Genomic DNA, 21498 nt, shown 5'->3' with positions numbered 1-21498 from the left:
TTGCACCAAGGAATTTAATCCCAGCAGCAAATAGCTGGCTTTAGTTAGGTACTTTGGTGAACAAATATATCAAAATACACCACCGATTTGGCGGGCAATCCTTGTTCAGGTGTCTAGCTAGGCACTCTCTCAAATTCCAGATTCTCAGAGTCAAATTTTAATACCATTTAATGCTGACAGAGCCGTTGTTCTTCCCTTCAAACTCTCCAGGTACACCTCAGGTTCCTTCTTAACAATAGTTTGTCTAAACTAGTTTTAGCTACACAAATTTGTTTAGCAACCCATTTCTTTAAAATCTTATAAGTGATAATATCTTTATTATTGTCACAAGTAGGCTTACATTAACACTGCAATGAAGTCACTGTGAAAATAATATTAAAAAATGAAAAACAAGCTTGTCGAGTAATTTCTGTGGTAGTAGCAACCCAGGGACATTGGTATGTTTTACAATGTGAAACAGGCTGCTGTTAAAATTAATTGACATTGGTAATTATTGTCATGTTATGGGCCAGGGTTTAGAGAACCCCAAAGTGTATCATGGAGTTCACCTGATCCACAACTTTTAATAGATTGTGGTATGGGGAGCACACGGCCCACTCTACAGGTGTGGTACAGCAGAAATGGAAAAGCATTTTTTAAAGCAAAACAATGTTTATTCTATGAACTCAAGTTAATCTTTTTTAAAACATAAGCTTTCTTTTTAACATCCATATGACTTAAAACACCTTTTACCAGAAGCACATCAGGTTAAAGTCACTACTGTTATTAGTTTTAAATCACCAGGATCGATTTACAGTCTTTAGATTAGAGAGAGATTCATACACCTTCTGGCTGTGACTGCAGCTATCCAGCTCTGAAAACAAAAGTAAAACATACCCTGCAGCCTGCTCTAAAACAAAAGTAAAAAGCTGACAGACAGCCCAGCTCCACCCACTCTCTGACATCACTGCAGTAGTAAACACTCATTTCTTAAAGGTACTCACTAGATATTTATATACACACCCATTTATAAACACCTATTTCTTAAAGGTAATCTCACATGACAGTCAACATAAAAGATCTTGTAATTGCCCAATGTTTCAAAATTAAGTCCAATGAGTAAAAATTGGAGGCAAGAGTAACCATACCCAAAATTATTATTCAACAATCCACTTATAAAGCAATTTTTTGATGCGTACAGCAAAATTCCACAAATGTCCATCCTCAGTGCGACTAAAAAACATTGTAACCAACATTAGAGGGAGTTCTATCCAAGACCATCAAACCAAGACAAGGCATTGCTGGCGGAATGCTAGCACCTGTGACCTGTTACGCTATGGTCCACAGACTGCCTTATATTCAATGCCATGAAATGGACAATAGACAGATGGAACAGGAAAGAGTTTCTCTGTCAGCACAGTGTAATTTCTAACAGGAGAGGTTTAGCAACAGTGTCCATTGGCCAGTCTGCAGAAATGCTGAGGATCCTCAAATTCACCCTGGAAAGAAGAGAGTTCATATAAAATATGTTACAGACAGGAGGGTATTTTTGATTTCCCTCCCCCCTTTATAAGCGGTGGCACATTTTCCAACTCCTCGGTTTTGGTGTGATCCAATTTTTATTAACAGCCCCAGAGGGAACTCAGAGGGTTAGTTTATTTGCACACACACAAACATAGGAGGAGGGTAGCAACATTATCTCTTTTTCACTCATATAATAAAATGAGGTGGATAGGGAAAGAAACATCTACAGGGCAAAGACAGAGAAAATAATTGTTTAATCTGTGTCCAGAGTCCAGAATCAAAGTTTAATGGTGTATTCCTTCACAAGAGATCAGCAGGCTGAACTAATGTTGGATAATTTACTTTTCCAGTCGAGTTGTCTTTCACAATGAGATAGGCACTTGAGAGATGAATCAGCCTTGTAGGCGATGGTACATACAGAGGTTCAGGGGTTCCAGGAGAAGCAGGATCAGGGACCAGGCATTCAACCCTTGTCAGAACCCCTTTTCTCAGCTGTTGCTTGGTAGATGGAGAGAGTAGATTGCCTTGCAGGCCAGCTGGTTCTCCGGGGGGGGGGGGGGGGGGGGGGGGGGTCATACCACATGACTCCCAAGTCTTCACTCTGGCTTTGACAAAGGGCATATATTCCTCTGCCTGGGTTTCTGGGATTGTTAATGTTCCAATAATTAAGAATTTGAAAGGAAGGTTCCAGGGTCTGGTCCCTTGTCCTAGCAGACGGCTCCAATTAGCTAGGCCTGACTTATGAAATGGAGATGGCCTTTATATAATTCACTTTGAATTTGGTCTCTGCAGTACACAGGGGATGTTAGCATGTCTACAGAGATAACGAGGCACAAATTTCTTTTGATACTGCCAGATTAGCTCCTATTGTTTAAAAGGTTTGAAGCCAGATATGGCTTCAGCCATTTTAAAAGGTCACTGTCCATTTTCTTATTTGAGAAATTAGCTATTAGATGTAAAACTTTAGTGTGAGATCTTAGCCCCATTGCAACAGCTATAATGCTTCCAAATCTTAAAAGGATTAAAGTCTTCACTCTAAATCACAACAACCTGCTCACCATTTCTGCCTGCATTGCGCCCAGTTTCTGTTCTCCATTTGGTCTGCAATTGCAGACCAAGGAATGTCCTTGTATAGTTCTTCACGAACGATTGAATGAAGCCTGTTTGTATTTGAAGGTGAGCTGATTAGATCATGGGATGCTTCTTGTATCCTATCTTTCATAACCACCTCCATTATCTTCATAAACGTCTTTGTCTCCTTCTTACTCCAGAGTCCTACGTTCAAAGCTGTTTAAAAAGAAAACTTATTTAAAGAAATTTTATTTTCGACCATAATATGTTAATCTAACAAGAAACTAGACAATATAATTTCAATCAAATATGATCTTTCTTCGTAGTTGTTACATCACTGAATTTATGGATATATATGGTACAAAAACATCAACATAACGATAAAAAGTAAAATAAAATATTTAGTTGCTTTATCATTTCCAAACATCTACAACTTTTTGTACATGTTCTTTTAACATACAAAGATGTTCTAAGGCACTTCAAAGAAGCATTATTAAACCACATTTGACACAAAGCCACATAAAGACCTATTAAGATGGATGATCAAAAGCAAGATAAAAGAGGTTGGCTTTAAGGAGGCATCTTATGGGAGTAAAGAGAAGTGAATAGGTTTAGGGTGGGAATTCCAGAGCTTAAGGCTTTGGCAGGAGAAGACAAGGCTGCCAATGGTGCAGGAATTAAATAGGAGATGCGCATGAGGCCAGAATTGGAGAACTGCAGATATCTCAGGGGTTACAGGGCTGGAACAGGTTATATAGCTAGGGTGGGTAAGGCCTTCGAGGAACTTTTAGATCAGGATGAAATTTATAAAATCAAGCAGTTGCCTAACCTTGAGGTAATACATAAAGTTCAGCGAGCATGAAATAAGGTGTGATTGGTGAACAGCACTTTGTGAGAGTTAGGACACAAGCAGCAGTGTTTTAGATCATCTCAAATTTACAGAAGGTGCCGGGGGGGGGCGGGGTGGCGGGAAGGAAATTGTAGCAGTGCATTGGAATGGTCAAGTAAACTGGTAGCAAAGACATGGATTGAAGTTTCAGCAGGTGTGAAGGTAGGGACAGAATTGACTGAGGTTGAAACTAGCAGTTATAGTGCAGCTATGTGGGCGAAAGATCATCTTTGACTTAAATGTGACACTGAGGCTGAACAGTCGGCCACAGACAGCTGCCAGAGGAATGGAATCAGTGTCTAAGGAACTAAATTTGTGATGGAACAGATTTCTCCAGTCCTCCCAATATTTTGAAGGAAATTTAGGTTTGTCCAGAACAAGCAGTGCGTCAATTTTGAAACATTAGAGGGGCCGAGAGAGGTGAGGACAAAGTAGAGCAGTGTACCATCAGAATACATGTGGAAACTGATGGTGCTTTGGATTGAGGTTGCAATCATCCAACATGCAAGATGAGAAATAGAAGCTGGCCAAGGATAGATCCTTGGATATTGGATCAATAAGAATGAAACCAGGCAGTTGCAGTCCCACCTAGTTGCCAATGGTGATGAAGCATACATATGGGAAATGTTAATTGGATTGGACAAAGAGGGGTGAAAAGATGCTTGTGTGAAGCATAAACACCAGCATAGATGAATTGGGCTGAATGTTTCTGTATTGCAAATTCTACGTACATTTTCTCCATAAGCAGAACTGAAAAGTCAAAACAATTTGCTTTTTATAGCTCTTTATAAGGTGGAGTCGGACACTTTAGGAACTTTCAAGCGGTTATTGGATAGGCATATGGAGTGTACTAGAATGATTGGGAGTAGGTTGATTTGATCTTAGTTTCAGACTAGTTCGGCACAACATTGTGGGCCGAAGGGCCTGTACTGTGCTGTACAGTTCTATGTTCACTACCTCAATGTGCTCCAATGTGCTTCATAAGGAATTAAGTACTTAGAAAAGTATCAGCAATTAATTAAATCAGTTGATGTGGTGACACGGTTCCCTTTTCCACTCATCGCTGTTAGAAATCCCATGAAACATGACACCATGTCAGGTGTAATAGGGTTTCTAACGGCAATCTATTGCTAATGCTAAACTATGGATTTGGCCATAAAAATATAATTTTCTATTTGTGGGATGTTGTTAAATGTCACCATTAAGGTTAATTACTACATTTTTAAAACAAACCTTTTGACATCAAATTATAGAAAATCCCCTGTACCACAAAATATTTCTACATTTATTGTATTGCTATTAATTACAAGGCTACGCTATCCAGCACTGAGTGACTACAAATTAACCACACTTCATGGGGAGGGGAGTAAATGAATATTTTAATAATTTAACTTACAGCTCTTTATTGTTCTTGCGCGACCCATAACAGATTGGTCACTACGGTCCATGAGTTCGGCAATCTTCTTCCAGTTGTTTCCATGCAAAACTTGCAAGCATTGCAGTTTCTTCAGTTCATCTTTTGTGTATCTAATAACAACACATCTGTACTTAATATCAGAAAGAGGCAAGAAACAGAAGCAAGACTAGGCCCTAACCTGCTCTGTCAATCAGTAAAATCTGATCTGCTGTGGCCTTAATTCTATTTTCCTGTCTGTCCCCTATAACCCTCGACTGCCTTGTCAATCAAAAATATCCAACTCGGCTTTGAATAAATTCAATGACCCAGTCTCCACTGCGTCCGGCAATAGTACTGAAGACTTGTATTACATAGAACATACAGTGCAGAAGGAGGCCATTCGGCCCATTGAGTCTGCACCAACCCACTTAAGCCCTCACTTCCACCCTATCCCTCCTAACCTTTTTGGTCACTAAGGGCAATTTATCATGACCAATCTACCTAACCTGCACGTCTTTGGGCTCTGGGTGGAAACCGGAGCACCCGGAGGAAACCCACACAGACACGGGGAGAACGTGCAGACTCCGCACAGACAATCACCCAGCGGGGAACCAAACCTGGGACCCTGGCGCTGTCAAGCCATAGTGCTATCCACTTGTGCTCCAGAACTTTCTGCCTCCTAGCCAAGCTGTGGCAGTACAGCTACAGTACTTGCATCTACCTGGCATTGTGGAAAATTACCCAGTTATGGGCAATGAATGCTGGCCTAACCAGTGATGCACACATTTTAAAAAAATTCTAAACTCTAATGAGTATAGGCTAACCCACTCTACCGTTCCTCATTAAGACAACCCCTTCATCCCAGGAATCAGTCTACGGAATTGTTTCTTATCTACCGGCTCACTAAACTACAAAAATAGGAGCAAATAAAGTCAATTTGTGCCAGGATCTACAGCGCAGCACAACAAGGTTGCTTGCTGATGTTGTGTAGTGATTGGTCAGATATTTACAGTTCTAAATAATGGCCAGAATCAGGATATAATTTGTGAACGCAAAGGGAATTACTTTTCCGAAGAACGGGAAGGACCTAAAGCAGAGTGCATTTTTAATATCAAAAAATGTGCAGCATTTTCAAATTCAGTACTGCAATTATACTAGTTGTATCTATATTTAAAGAGGACAGCCTGAAATTTGACATTGAGCCAAGTAAGGAGTGTTGAGGGCACATGTCCAAACACTTAGTCAAAGAGCTGGGTTTAAAGAGAATATTAAAGTCAAATGGTGGTGATGTTTAAGGAGGGAATTCCAGAGTTTAGGACCTTAACAGCTGAAGGTGGTCAACAGCATGTTCAAGAAGCCAGAAGTGTAGATATCCCGGGGGGTTGTAGGGCTGGTTAGTGGTAATGTCTTGCTGCTTCTACACTATACCAAATAGAAAATGCATAAGCATAGCCCAGAGAATCCTTCAATTCTGATTTCCTGTCAAGAGGTGCCCGATCTTGCATTTTGCTGTCGTAGTTTGTTTTTTGTTCGCTAATGGCTCAACTGTTAGATGTAGTACTGTGATATGAATGTAGGAAATTTTTGGATAGATTGCATTTTCTAGTAATGTTATTAAAAGCCTGGGTAATCTGTTGCAGTAATATTTTTTAAAATCCTGGTTTAATATACATGCAGACACTGTCCACGAAATGTCAGAATTAAGATGTTGTAAAAGTGATATAATCACTGATTCTAACAATTTAATTGATTACCGATACAGGCCTAATGGAACTTTGTTATGATTGCTGGAGATTCCCTGGAGAGTAGATAATTTCCTCTTATTACAGATGCTGCCAGACCTGCTGAGATTTTCCAGCATTTTCTCTTTTGATTTCAGAAAATTTGAGACATTGCGTTTAGACTGAAGTAAGCAGATCATGGGATCTGTGTGGGATAAAGATGACATACTTAATGAGAGGAGCCAAGTCTGTCTAGTTTGGCAGTTTGATATAGATTTGGCAGTCTGCAGGGGGTTAAGTTGAACAGCAGTTTTTGCCAAATGCTGCCAGGTTGAGCAGGAGTCTGACAAACACTGAAAGTTCTGCAGGCTGTTTCCTGAAAGGGTTTCTCTCTTTCCAAGCAGTCTTTCCAAGAAAGATCTGCAGAATAATACTGCAAGTATCCCTGTGTTCGCTAACTTTATTTACCAGTGGCTTTGACCTGCAATGGGCTTTGCTTAATTGGAGATAGAGAAGTTATAAGTTAGTAGGTAAAAGTATTTCCTTTTATTTTAAGAATTGTTTTAATTGTTAATTGAAAGCAATTTTCTGTGATGTTCATGTGTGTAATCCTGTGTTAATAATAACATTTGTTTTAATATAACATATCCCTATTTGTCAGTGGAATTCCTCCTAGAGAGAAGAATCCTTTCCTCTCAGTTTTTACAAATTGGGAAAATTGTTGGGGTTTCTCATCCGGTTTCCTAATATAAATTGGGGTCTGGTCCGGTACCGTAACAAGTGCATGACAGAGTCAAACAGAAATTTGGGTTTATTCCAAGTTTTGTGCCAAATTAATTAATCTCAGTTGGGAAAGCTGTAGGAATATGATCACTGGCATTGGCGCCCAAAACTACTGGGAGGGCAGAGGGGTGGGAAGAAACTGGTGACATGGCATAGAATTTTCTGCACAGATATGGAACATTGGGCCCAACCAGTCCATGCTTTATTTAAGTTCTACATGAGCGACCTCTCACACTATTTTATCTAACATATTAGCATATCCCTCTAATTCCCCTACATTTTCATCTAATTGATAATAAACAAATCAGTCGTGCTGCAAAGTGAAGACAGAATAAGGTGTGGCATTTCTCACAAAGAAACAATTGAGAACACTAATCCTTTAAACTTACACGTGAAGAATGATAATTCGGAGAACATAGGGAGTAGAAAGGTAGGAAACAGGCAGCAACAAAAAAAATTGAGAGCTACCACTTGATCAAGCATCAGCAAACCCAAATTCAAAGGCAGTAGGACTTTACCGAGTGGAAACATTATTACAATGTGCCATTAAATTAAAGGACACAATATTCACACCAACGATCAGCCACACAAGGAGAAACACCAAATGCTGAAACTTCACTACCACCCTCAACTGAAATAATTTTAAATACAACCAGCCCAGAGTTAAAATTTATAATTGCAAATTATTTTTTATTGTTGCAGAAGCAGATTATCATTGACAAAGAACATCAAACACTCAAATAATTAAACAGCTAAATACAAAATAACTGACTGGTATGTGAGGTATTCCAGGTTAACCCACCTGCCTTTACATCGATTAGGATCATACATTTTCTTGGCTCGCTGATAAACAGATTTCCAAGGCCTTGGAATGCCTTCAGCTGTAAAAAGAAGTTTCAAATATGTAACATTTGGATGAAAGGAAAGGCAAATACTGAGATGAAGGGGTCATCTTATGAGGAAAGGTCAGATTCGGTTGGGGTCTGTATCCTTTGGGTGTTTAAAGAGGTGATCTTATTGAAACTGGGGAGAATTGGCAGGGTGGAAACAGAGAGGACATTTCCCCTTGTGGGGGGGAAGTAGAACTAGGGGACAACCTTTTAAAAATAAGGGGTCACCTATTAAATATGGAGACAAAGAGAATTTACGTTCTCTCAAGAGGGTCATTGGTCTGTGAAGACAGCGTCACTAAATATTTTTGAAGGCTGAGTTATATTCTTGATCGCTAAGGAGTCAAAGGGTATGGGGGTGAGGAAAGTTGAATTGAGGCCATGATTATATCAGCCATAATCTTAACAAATGGAGCAGGCTCGAGGGCCTGATTGGCCAACTCCTGCTCCTAATTTGTATGTTCATCAGTCAAACTGAGTGAAACATTTTGGGCATTAATGGAGAAAAATTTAGAAATCACTATTGGTCAACAGGTATAAAGGGGAAATAATGCAGATCAATGCAAAAAACAGCAACAGTTGAAAAATGAAGGATTCAATCAATATAAATATTACGAGTAAATTGTCAGATGCTGGAATCATGTAATTTAAAACTCAAAAATATGAGACCCACCCCTGTTAAATAGAATTGCATTGGCATAAAAGTGAAACTAAAGCCAGATATACCTAGTCTGCAGCAGAATAAATTATCCTGTTTCAGTCGTTTCATTCTTAAACTCTCATCAGCGGACTCAGGAACATGCAAAAGCTCCCATTCATTTTCAACTCCAGTTAGATCCATGAATACTTTGAGGTTTTTCTCTAATTGCTGGTTCTCCTCCTGGGTAAACCTGCCTCGTCGGACTGGAATTCCTACACAAGGGACAAATATTAAAGCAATTACCAGATCCCACTTTTTTTTAAAAAGCATTTTTAAAAATAGAAGTATTGCTTATTTGTAATTCACTGCTCAGTCCCGAATAAGGGAAAGATGATTGAGCAGGGAGGAAAGGAAATGTGCATTTATGTGGTGCCTTTCACAACCTTATGATTCCCAACACACTTTATAACCAACAAACTAATTTCTCATCTTTAAATGTAGTCACTGTTATGTAGGAAATGTGCAACCAATCTTCACACAGAGCCCCCATAAATAACAATGCAATAAGAGAGCATTTGTTTTTAGTGAAGTTGATCGAGGGATAAATATTGACCATGACACAGGGAATAACCATTTCTGCTCTTCTTATGATGGGATTTGGTGTGTGAACCAGAGAAGGCAGATGAGTTCTGGGTTTATCATTTCATCTGAAAGATGGCACCTCCGGCAGAGCAGCACTCCCTCAATATCACACTGGACCATTATCCTAGACTTGGGTATTCAACTGTCTAGAGTTGGATTTGAACCCACAATGTTCTGGTTCAGAGATAGGAGTGCTACCGCTGAGCCACAGCAACACTATTGCAGTTCAAAGACCAGATCATCTAATTTGGCGTGTCCCAGTAAGCATTCTTGATCAAATTTAATAGATGAATGGAGTATTACATCAAAATAGTGCAGTATAGATGAGGCATGGTAGCACAGTGGTTAGCACAGTTGCTTCACAGCTCCAGGGTCCCAGGTTCGATTCCCGGCTTGGGGTACTGTCTGTGCTGAGTCTGCACCATTCTCCCAATGTCTGCGTGGGTTTCTTCCGAGTGCTCCGGTTTCCTCCCACAGTTCAAAGATATGCAGGTTAGATGGATTGGCCATGATAAATTGCCCTTAGTGTCCAAAATAGTTAGGTGGGGGTACAGGGTTATGGGGATATGGTGAACTTGTGGGCTTAGGTAGGGTGCTCTTTCCAAGGGCCAGTGCAGACTCGATGGGCTCAATGGCCTCTTTCTGCACTGTAAATTCTATGATTCTATGATAGTAGCACAGATAAGAAATTAATCAAGTGCCATGTAAAACATTAGGATCAGTAATAAAGGATCAGTTTGGTTTAGCCCGTACAACTCACCTCAGAGCTCAACATTATGTGTTTGAGACCCATTATGGGCCCAGAAATCTAGGTGGGCATTGAAATGAAATGAAATGAAAATCGCTTATTGTCACAAGTAGGCTTCAATGAAGTTACTGTGAAAAGCCCCTAGTCGCCACATTCCGGCGCCTGTCTGGAGAGGCTGGTATGGGAATCAAACCGTGCTGCTGGCCTGCTTGAAAAGCCAGCGATTTAGCCTGGTGAGCTAAACCAGGAATGGTATAAAGGAATGGTATAGAGTATTATTAGGCGAGGTCTGTTTGCTTGTTTAGGTGGCCATAAAAGACTCTCCTATTACTACGAGGAAGTCTAGTGATCTCTCTTGGTCAACATTTAATTCGGCCACAGAAACCTATGACACATTTATTTAATGACTTTCTGTGTGCTAATTGGCTGCAGTTGCCTGAATTACAGTATTTAACTTGCAATGTAATTCAGAACTGAATTAAAAAGGCTTTTCCTTCCAACGCAGAAGTTAATAATTGATGGGCAATTAAAGATTAATTGTCACGTTTCTTTAAAAGTATACAGAGAAACCCTGTAAGCGGCATAAATTATTTGAGCAGTTGCTGTCCTTGAGATGTAGTTCCTTGAAATAATTTGTTTCCTTTAACCTCCACCTGTTACAACTTTCTCTGTGGTGGCAGCAGATGCAGAGGCTAACAAAATATTCACAATTAAACAAAACTAATAGGGTGATATTTTATAGTTTTTAATATGAATGTCAGTATAAATATTGTTTGTTATCATTTAAAGCAGAATGGAATTTGACTGTTGTCCATCTGCATGTTTGACAACAGGTTTCTGTACGGTGTGGTATAAACGGCTTAACCAGGATCTCCAAAGTAGCTGCTCTGTGCACACCAAACAGTTATAAAGTAGCTACACCTTTTGCAAAAATAAAAGTAAGTCAAACTTACTCTCTCATCTAGGGGCTTTCTAAAAATACTCACAAAAAAGATACATTTTCAGCCCATCCACACAACAACGAAGGTGAATAAATGGTGTTTGGGTGCAGCATTATGGTTTCTGGGCAAGGCCATGAATAGGTGAGAAAAGGTGACAGTCAGGCTTTGGTTGCGGGGATTCATCAGCAATGTTTACTTATCGCTTAATGAACAATAAGCTCCTGAACCCAAGTGGTGTGAGGACAGAGGGACCAAATCTTGCATACAATCACAGTTTGGCACATTCACTTAGATCCCCAACCCCTGCCAAAACTGTTAGACTGAATCCCCAATCCCTCTACAACAATGCCAGCTTCCACTTCTCAAATGTGCTAAACTTCCCATTTCAGGCTTGTTGGACTAGAAGATTCTCCTTCCTCCTACTCACAACCCCATCTCACCACTTTTCCTTACACACAAATTCGTGAAGCGTTCCATATTTTTTTATGGCAGGCACGGTAGCACTGTTGCTTCACATCACCAGGGTCCCAGGTTCGATTCCCGGCTTGGGACACTGTCTGTCCAGAGTCTGCACATTCTCCCTGTACCTGCATGAGTTTCCTCTGGATGCTCCGGTTTCCTCCCACAAGTCCCAAAAGACATGCTGTTAGGTAATTTGGACATTCTGAATTCTCCCTCCGTGCACCCAAACATGTGCCGCAGTATGGCAACTAGGGGCTTTTCAGAGAACTTCACTGCAGTGTTAATATAAGCCTACATGTGACAATAAAAATTACTTCCAAATCACTGGACCAGTTCAATTTTTCATAAGTTCACTGACTTTATTATCAGTACTTCCAGCATTGACCAAATCTTACTAAACCCCAAGACCTCCCTCGCTAAAGCTCTCAGATTCCAGTTCCCCATCTCCCACTGATCATAGAACATCCCATTCCAGGGTTCATCAAAAGTTCGGAATACTGATCGGGAATACTGCTAGTTCCCATCCTAGTACTTACTATAAGATCATCGGTTCCCATCCCAGTATTTCCAAGGATAATAATTCAATTTGCCTGGGAATTATGCTTCGTGTAAGACCCAACCGTATAAAATATCAGCTGATTAGGAGCAACACCACAGGAAGTCTACTCCATAAATTATAGGTGTTGAATAACTTCAGTTGCAAACTCTTAAGCATTTAACATTTGAGAACACAGTATCTTTCATATTAGTTTTAAATAATTTTGTTTCCACAATATATTGAAATAAAACACTGTAATTGAGCAACTGAAAAAGTGTACAAGAAATTACTCAACAATAAAGCTGTGTGGCGTCAGAGAATAAAACAGCAGTTTTGTACTGATTAGCCATACCTTCTTCTTTAAACTTTTCAAATCTGGGAAGGTCATATTTATACATGCTGTACATTGTTTCAGATGTCAGATTTTTCGCATTAGGGATAAAGTCCTTGAGCAGTTCAATTAATTTTGATTTGTCAAACATTGTGACTTTAGTTTCATCTTGGCCAAAAGGTATTTTCTGCTTCGGAGAACGCCCGACAGTCGTGATGCTAACTTTATTGTTGGATCCAATCTTGTGTTGCCGCTGCTTATTTTTCCTCTTGTTTGGATCTGCGATGGTCTGGGGTGTAATGACAACTTCAAGTGTGCTTTCAGTGCTCAATGCAGAAGGCGTATCCCGCTTCAGGTTCTTAGTTCTGCCAGATCTCTTGTGTCCTGACAAAGTGCCTTTCTTTTGCTTGTACCTTTTGGGGGTTTTGACAGCTCCTTGACAACCTATGCTAGTCTGCTCTGCGGTGATCTCTGAAAAGTCTTGATCCGTTGCTTCTTTCTCTGCGAGCCCACCTGCACTGCATTTTACTGTATGTTTCTTGAAAGATCTGTCAGTGATTTGTCGCAAGCCTGCACTGCAATTTTCAAATGGCAATACGCTGCTTAATTTACATTTTTTGATCGATTTCTGTGATATTTCAGAATCATTGAGGGAGGCATCTTTGTTAATACTATTCTCAAATTTAATGATCTTCTTTGTCCTCTTGTATTTTTTGGCTGATGTTTCTGTATCAATGTCAACAGATTTTGACATTGCACTCTTTTGGAGAAGAATCTTTGCAGGAATCTCAGAATCATTAACACTTTCTTCTGACTTAGAATGGTATTTTCCACCTCCCTCTTCTGCTGGACTGGAACGTTTCCTTTTCTTCTCGTGGCCGTTTCTACCACCCACTAACTTGGGATTCTGCACTGCTTGTGGAGTCTCTGTCGTAGTAACCTCTACACAATTTTTCACTGCCCTGATATGGTCCTTTTTCTTATCACCACTGTCCATCAACCTGGCACTTTGCAGTGTTTGTTTGGTCTTTACTGCAGGCACTGAAACACTTGTCTCATTGCCTCCACAATCCGTCAACTTAAAACATTGTGCCTCATTCTTAATGTCTATGGAACTCACCTGCGTAGTGACATCACGTTCCAGTGACCTGGGATGGTGTTTGTCCTTTTCTCTCTCACTATTACCTAATAACTGGAGATTTGGGGTCTCTGAAACGTCGTATTCTTCCTCTGATCTGGAATTGTGCCTCTCTTTTTTCTTTTTCTTCCATTTTTTGCCATTATTCCCTACAGACTGTACATTTTGCAAGTCCTGTTCGGTGGTCACCATAGCAGTCTCTGAACCATCACATAAAACTTCCAATGATATTGAGCGGTTTTTCTTTTTCTTCTTTGGTTTACTTTCACTCTGATCTGATTCTCTGGGGTTTTGCATCTGTGAATCGTCACATTCTTCTGCTGATCCAGAATTGATCCTGTCTTGTTTCCTTCTCTTCTGTTTTTTTTCACTGCTACCTACAAACGGGAGATTGTGTTCAGTGTTCACTGTAACAGTCTCTGAAATATCGCACTCTCCTAAAGACGCAGAATGGTCTTTCTTTTTCTTCTTCCGTTTCTTTTCACTATTATCCACAAACAATTGACTGTTTAAGTCTTCTTCAGTGTTCGCTATAACAATTTCTGAAATATCGCACTCTCCTAAAGACGCAGAATGGTCTTTCTTTTTCTTCTTCCGTTTCTTTTCACTATTATCCACAAACAATTGACTGTTTAAGTCTTCTTCAGTGTTCGCTATAACAATTTCTGAAATATCGCACTCGCCTAAAGATGCAGAATGGTCTTTCTTTTTCTTCTTCCGTTTCTTTTCACTATTATCCACAAACAATTGACTGTTTAAGTCTTCTTCAGTGTTCGCTATAACAATTTCTGAAATATCGCACTCGCCTAAAGATGCAGAATGGTCTTTCTTTTTCTTCTTCCGTTTCTTTCCAATACTATCCGCAAACAATTGACTATTTAAGTCTTCTTCAGTGTTCACTATAACAATTTCCGAAATATCGCACTCGCCTAAAGATGCAGAATGGTCTTTCTTTTTCTTCTTCCGTTTCTTTGCACTACTATCCGCAAACAATTGACTGTTTAAGTCTTCTTCAGTGTTCGCTATAACAATTTCTGAAATATCGCGCTCTCCTAAAGATGCAGAATGGTCTTTCTTTTTCTTCTTCCGTTTCTTTCCACTACTATCCACAAACAATTGACTGTGTAAGACTTGTTCAGTATCTATTGTAACCGATTCTGAAATATCACACTGTCCTAAAGATGCAGAATGGTCTTTCTTTTTCTTCTTCAGTTTCTTTTTACTTTTATCCACAAACAATTGACTGTTTAAGTCTTGTTCAATATCTACTGTAGCAATCTCCGAAATATCACACTCTCCTAAAGATGCAAAATGGCCTTTCTTTTTCTTCCATTTATTTTCACCACAACCTAACTTGGGATTTTGCATCTCTTGGTCAGTCTGTGCAGCATCATCTTCCAGTGATCTCACAGACTGCTTCTTCTTTGTGTTACTATTGTGCTTCCATATTTTTTTCTGTAGTGCATCTTGCATCATACTGCTCTCTTTCTCGATCAATACCTGCTTTCAGAAATGGAAAGAAATATTAGCTTAAACAAGAAGCTGCAAGGAACATGTAGCTGCATGTATCAATTTATTCTCTCTCTTCCCCAACCAAATTATCAAGAGATTCTTTTATGCATTTGCTACAGGATCATTCAAATTATTCTGTTGTACTTTGAGATTTCCAAGGCCAGCAGAGAAGAATGACATCAGGTCATGAAATAGACGTCAAATGCATAAATCCTATCAAGATAGTGAGTGAACTTCGGGTTGGGGGCAGGGTCAAAGGAAATGCCGATTCAGGGGAACCATAGATTTGAGCCAGGGAAGTGGGATGGAAATTTTTGGAGATGGGAGGAGAAAGGAATTAAGACACTAAAAGATTTAGTTTCTTGGGGGGTCGTTTTGCGGGATTGAAGGACCTGGGAGTGAAGTATGGGCTGGAGCAGGGGGAAATATTTAGATACATGCAGGTTCGAGACTTTGCCAGAATGGAGATACAGAGCTTCCCGCCTTCCACATTGCTGGAGGAGGTGCTGATGTCTCGGGACTGGAGAATGGGGTAGTGTCGGCGGTTTACGGAGCTATTTTGGAGTCGGAGAAGACACCACTGGAAGGGATCAAGGCGAAGTGGGAGGAAGAGTTGGGGGAGGAGGGGTTTTGGTGTGAGGTGCTCCAGAGGGTGAACGCCTCCACCTCGTGTGCGAAGTTGGGGCTGATACAGCTGAAGGTGATGTATAGAGCGCACCTTACAAGGGCGAAGATGAGCCGGCTCTTTGAGGGGGGTAGAAGATGTGTGTGAGGGGGGTCGAAGATGTGTGTGAACGTTGCGAGTGGTGCCCCGCAAACCACGTTCATATGTTTTGGTCCTGTCCAAAGCTGGAGGATTACTGGAAGGTTTTTAGGGTAATCTCTAAACTGGTGCACGTGAAACTGGACCCGAGCCCTCGGGAGGCCATATTCGGGGTGTTGGATGTTATAGCCTTTTCCTCATTGATCGCCCGAAGGCGGATCCTGTTAGGGTGGAGATCAACCTCTCCACCCTGTGGCCTGGTGTGGTGGGGGGACCTGCTGGAATTCTTGTTGCATGAAATGGTCAAATTTGAACTGCAGGAAAGGATGGAGGGGTTCTACAATTCATGCGTGTTATTCATTGTACACTTTCGAGAATTGGATCACATCGAACATGGGGGGGGGGGGGGGGCACTGGCAGGGTTTGGGGGGGTAGAAGAGGGACTGTGTGTGTTAATGGTGACTATGGGTGATTCCTGATTCCTTTTTGTCATTTGTTTATGTTAACATGCAGGCTAATGTTTAGGGTTTGGTGGGAGGATGGGATCATTGATATGGGGATTGATATTACATTCGTTACTGATTATTGTTGGGTGTAAATTTGGGAGAAAATGTGAAAAAGGAGAATATAAATATTTTTTTAAAAAGATAGCGAGTGAAACCAATGAATGGCGACACCTATCAATTCCTCACTCCTTTTGGGAGATCCTTCAATTCTATTCATTGTAATTCATCTTCAGATTTTCTTTTAATATACCTACACGTATGGCTGTATATATTCAGCAGCATTTGCGTGGGCAGTTGTTTCCCATTGGGACACAGTTTTATAGGTGCTGTTCAATCATCCAATACATCATCCAAGTGGATACTCTTTGTGTATCAGCCTGGAGAGAGGACTGCTAGACTTTCAAACTTTTATAGTAATTGCTGCAGCCCAATTCTTCCTCAGTTGTAACCTACCCAATTGTGTCACTCTTCAGGGTTCACGACATAGCAAGCAGAAGCCATCATTAAATGTTTTTAAAAAAATAATTCTCAGTACTGGCAAGGACACATTTATTGCCCATCTGTAACTTCTCTCAAAAAACGTGGTAGTGGTGCATCTTTTACGGTTTGAGTCGTTTGTTCGGCCATTTTAGAAGAACATTAAGAAACAAGTATGTTAGTGTGGGTTTCAAGTCACAAAGGCCAAACAACACAAGCAGGGTTGTATTCCTCCTCTAAAGGGCAGTAAAATACAAGCCTGTCTCTTGATATGGAAACATCGTTAGCCTGTACTATATCATTGTGCCCATCAATCATGCCTTTCTTTATCATCTCCCTCATCATCAACATTAGTGCTACTTTAACATCTGTCTGTAACCCTAGTCTATTGCACTGTTCTTTCCTGGCTTTGCTATACATGCCAAACAAAGACATGGTTTGTGATGGAGACAGAGGAGAAACCCAAATGAAGAGAAAAGGTTCCATGGCTACTTGGTCCCTTTCCATAACCATATCATGCATCCACACACTAACTGATGCCACCTAGCTCCATTTTGCCATTCTTTTCACCAATACAAACATGCAAGTACATTCCTCTGGATGCCTGTTTTGACATTAACAACATAATTCCTATGGCTTTAATCATAGGATCAGACAGTACGGAGCATTTCACCTATTGTAGCTGTGCCAGCTCTTTCAAGAGCTATCTAATCAGTTTCGCCCCCCTGCTCTTTCTCAATGGTCTAGCAAAATTCTCTATTTCCAGTTTATCTAATTCCCTTTCAAATATCGCTATTGAATCTATCCTCACCTTTATAGGTAGTGTGTTTCAGGTCATCAATAATAATGATAATAATAATTGCTTATTGTCACAAGTAGGCTTCAATTAAGTTACTGTGAAAAGCACCTCGTCGTCACAATCCGGCGCCTGTTCGGGGAGGCCGGTAAGAGAATTGAACCGGTGCTGCTGGTCTTGTTCTGCGTTACAAGCCAGCTATTCAGCACACTGTGCTAAACCAGCCTTCACTTGTGAAATACAAAAATCTCACTCTGCCCTGCATTTTTGGGAAATTACATTAAATCTGTTTGCTCTGGTTACTGATCCTCCTGCCAGTCGAATCAGTTAGTTTCTCATGATCTGCTTAAATCCTTCAGGACTTGAAACAGCCATATAATTCTCCTCTTAACCTTCTCTGCTCTACTGAGAACAATATTAGATTCCCATCTTGTTCCACAAAACAGAACTCCCTCATTCCCCATACCATTCTGGCAAATCTTCTGGGCACCCTTTCCAAAGCATTGACATCCTTCCATAAGCATGTCCAATTCTAGCCAACGCAGTATTCCAACTGAGTATTTATTTCCCATCACCAAATATGTCTGTAGACCTCCTTGATTCTCAGTTCAGGTCAAAAGCCACAACTTTCAGCATGCTGCCAAGCCAAGGTCCCTTCCCTACCTTATGCTTTATTGAAACACACTTAAAAGCTTAGCCCACAATTTCATCTTGAGAATCCCATTTATTCAATGGCTCTGCTAACCAGGCAGCCTCCAGATTTGATAAACGGTGTATCATTCAAACTGCTGCCAATTGTATATATCATGTCTGGAGGTACTATATAAAAATAAGGTCAAACCTACATCTGCACACAGTGAGCAAATAACCCTTCACTATTTGAAGATTAGATTTTGGATTATCTGCATTACCACAGGACGTCAACGACATACCAAATTTGCTCTGTGTATCGCTCAATCTTCATTTGTCATCAATACAATATATAGTCAATCTGAAGGTACATATTTTTGGGTTTTCATAAACTCCAGATTCTCATAACTATACATCGAGCATCCACTGTTTAGCCAGACATGTCACAGCTTGAGGAAATCGAAACTGCCTTTTTGGTCACATTAAAGTTGAAAAGATTACTCAATGTTTCGCAAACACGAGGAGAATGTGCAAACTCCACACGGACAGTGACGCAGAGTCGGGATTGAACCTGGGACCTCGGCGCTGTAAGGTAGCAATATTAACCACTGCGCCGCCCTACAAGGAACTCCTACGGCAATTTCTGGAGTGGAGACTATTCTCTTCAACAATCACAGCTATCTTTCCGTGTGCTGGGCACAATCAATGGAGAGAGATTTTCTCCGCTTCCTGATGACTTCATTTTGCTAGGACTCCTTGATGTCACAGTCAGAAGCGGCCTTGATGGTATGGGCAGTCGCTCTTACCTCAGCTGTGGAACTCAGTTCTTTTTCTATGTTTGGGCCCCAAGCCTGTAACGAGGTCTGGAGCTGGGTGACAAAGCTCAACCATACTTCCTCGTGCTATTTACCTTTGGCTCAATTTAAATTATTCTGACGAAAGGTCATCAACCAGAGACGTTCACGCGGTTCCTCAATCATAAAATTTACAATGCAGAAGGAGGCCATTCAGCCCATCGAGTCTGCACAGGCCCTTGGAAAGAGCACCCTACCTGCTGTCTGGTCTCCTGAATATTCCCAGCACTCGTTTAAATTTATGGGTGGCACGATGGCTAGCACTGCTGCCTCACACGCCAGGGTCTCAGGTTCAATTCCAACTTCGGGTGGCTGTGTGAAGTTTGCACATTCTTTTCATGTCCGTGTGGGTTTCCTCCCACAATCCAAAGATGTGCAGGTTAGGTGGATCGGCCATGTTAAATTGCCCCGAGGTGGGGGATTGGGCTCAGATAGGGTGCTCTTTCAAGTCACTGCAGACTAGATGGGTTGATCTGCAGTGTAGGGATTCTATGATTCTAAATATCCGTGATATGCCATAAATTAAGACAGAAAACGCAGAGCTAATTAAACTATGGCTTTAAATGACTTACAACAGAGCTGGCAGCGTGCCCCAGAATGAGGCAGTGAGGGAAGTCGGCAGCTTATATACCCAGGCCCTAGGGGGAGGAGCCACGGGCATAGCCAAAATCGTACAATGTGTAAAATGTGCAATACTGTACAACAGGTCACACTGTGGCAGCACAATACAACACATTTGTTTCACCACAATTCGCTCGATCCTCCTCACTGATGAAGGGCAAAAAGCTGAAGACGTGATCTGCTCTCCATGGACATCTGTTGGATGCTTTCTATTTTCCGCTCCTGTTTCGGCAACCATCAGGCGTTTGAATCGAACACCCACCCTCTTTGGAAAGTTATTTATCCAACAGAAACAAAATAAAACCTTCAATGCCTTGTGCCGCAACATGTCGGGAGTGTTAACCCAAGGCAGGAAACTGTCGCCTGGCTTCAATTCTCGTCCAGGTAATAAACTTTAAACTCGGTTTATTGACGTTCCACACGCCCTTGTATTATCTGTTTTTAATTAACAGGGAAGCGGGTTCGGTTGAGAACGTGAAGCGACCACACACACCCCTCGCCGCCGCCTGGTTGTCACACTTACCCGACCTGCCGCCTCGCTTGTCCCGCTCCCTTGCGCCGGAAGCGGAAATCGCTCCTGAGGTCAGAGGTCAGAAAGCCTTGGATACCGTCACCAGGGCAACGGATTCCCAACAGCGGGAACCCAGCTGCGGGACGGACGCTTCGAGGAACCTCCGTGTGGAAAAGCAAGAGAGAGAAAAACAAACATGAACCTCCGCGTTTAAATGGACCCGCGCGTTTCTAGTTAAAATCTCAGGTAAAGGAAAGAAAAAGCTCAGGGAAAGAAAGAGCCGATGTACTTGTTGTGAGGCGGCGCGATTAAAGACAGCCAGGAAAAGAGGGACTGGAGTTCCAAAACCATCCCGCGGTTTTTGTTGTGGTTACAAAGTGCGGTAAATTAAACTCGCCTGTTTTTTTTAATTTAGAGTGCTCAATTCTTTTTTCCCCCAAATAAGGGGCAAGTAATTTAGTGTGGCCAATCCACCTGTCCGGCACATCTTTTTTGGGTTGTGGGGGCGAAACCCACACAGACACCGGGAGAATGTGCAAACTACACACTGACAGTGACCCGGGGCTGGGAATCGAACCTGGGACCTCCGCGCCGTGAGGCCACTGTGCTGCTGCGCCGCCCCTAACCTGCCTGGCTTCCACAGACGATGATGTGGAGATGCTGTTGGTGGACTGGGGTGGGCACAGTAAGAAGTCTGACAACACCAGGTTAAAGTCCAACAGGTTTATTTGGAATCACAAGCTTTCAGAGCACTGCTCCTTCATTCAGGTGACTACTTACCCGATGAAGGAGCTGCGCTCCGAAGGCTGGTGATTCCAAATAAACCTGTTGGACTTTAACCTGGTGTTGTAAGACTTCTTACTCTACAGACGATGGAATATGTTTTGCTTGGGGGAAATGAACATAGAACATACAGTGCAGAAGGAGGCCACTCGGCCCATCGAGCCTGCACTTTGGAAACGGTGGTGTGGTGTTAATGTAAGAGTGACCCAGGCCGGGGCTGTTGAATGGAGTGTTATAGTGCAGCGTCACTTCAGTTGTTCACAGATCCTAATCTCTCCCCACAGTGAACTCGCCCAGCTTGTGTCTGCGAGCAAAGTCAGCCTGTGTGATCATTTTGCAGCAGTCAACCATC

At 41.4% G+C, this 21498-nt stretch overlaps 2 protein-coding genes across 2 annotated transcripts in view; one reads left to right on the top strand and one right to left on the bottom strand.

Annotated features, from left to right (window-relative positions):
* LOC119955456 (probable helicase senataxin) overlaps window positions 1–20324 on the bottom strand; it is a 140057-nt gene extending 119733 nt beyond the window's left edge. The window contains 6 exon segments of the mRNA XM_038781647.1: window positions 2562–2790; window positions 4860–4990; window positions 8166–8244; window positions 8980–9165; window positions 12577–15193; window positions 20157–20324. Coding sequence (XP_038637575.1) covers window positions 2562–2790; window positions 4860–4990; window positions 8166–8244; window positions 8980–9165; window positions 12577–15193; window positions 20157–20180 — 3266 coding nt within the window. The 5' untranslated portion in view covers window positions 20181–20324.
* Window positions 20325–20445: 121 nt separating this feature from the next.
* Window positions 20446–21498, top strand: part of cfap77 (cilia and flagella associated protein 77) — a 264362-nt gene continuing 263309 nt past the window's right edge. Inside the window, exon 1 of the mRNA XM_038781648.1 lies at window positions 20446–20609. The gene's annotated coding sequence lies outside the window, so the exon portion shown is untranslated. The remainder of the gene's footprint in view (window positions 20610–21498) is intronic.

The sequence above is a fragment of the Scyliorhinus canicula genome, chromosome 21 (genome assembly GCF_902713615.1).
Source record: "Scyliorhinus canicula chromosome 21, sScyCan1.1, whole genome shotgun sequence".
In the NCBI taxonomy this organism is placed as follows: Eukaryota; Metazoa; Chordata; class Chondrichthyes; order Carcharhiniformes; family Scyliorhinidae; genus Scyliorhinus; species Scyliorhinus canicula.
This window is presented reverse-complemented; position numbering and strand designations above follow the sequence as displayed.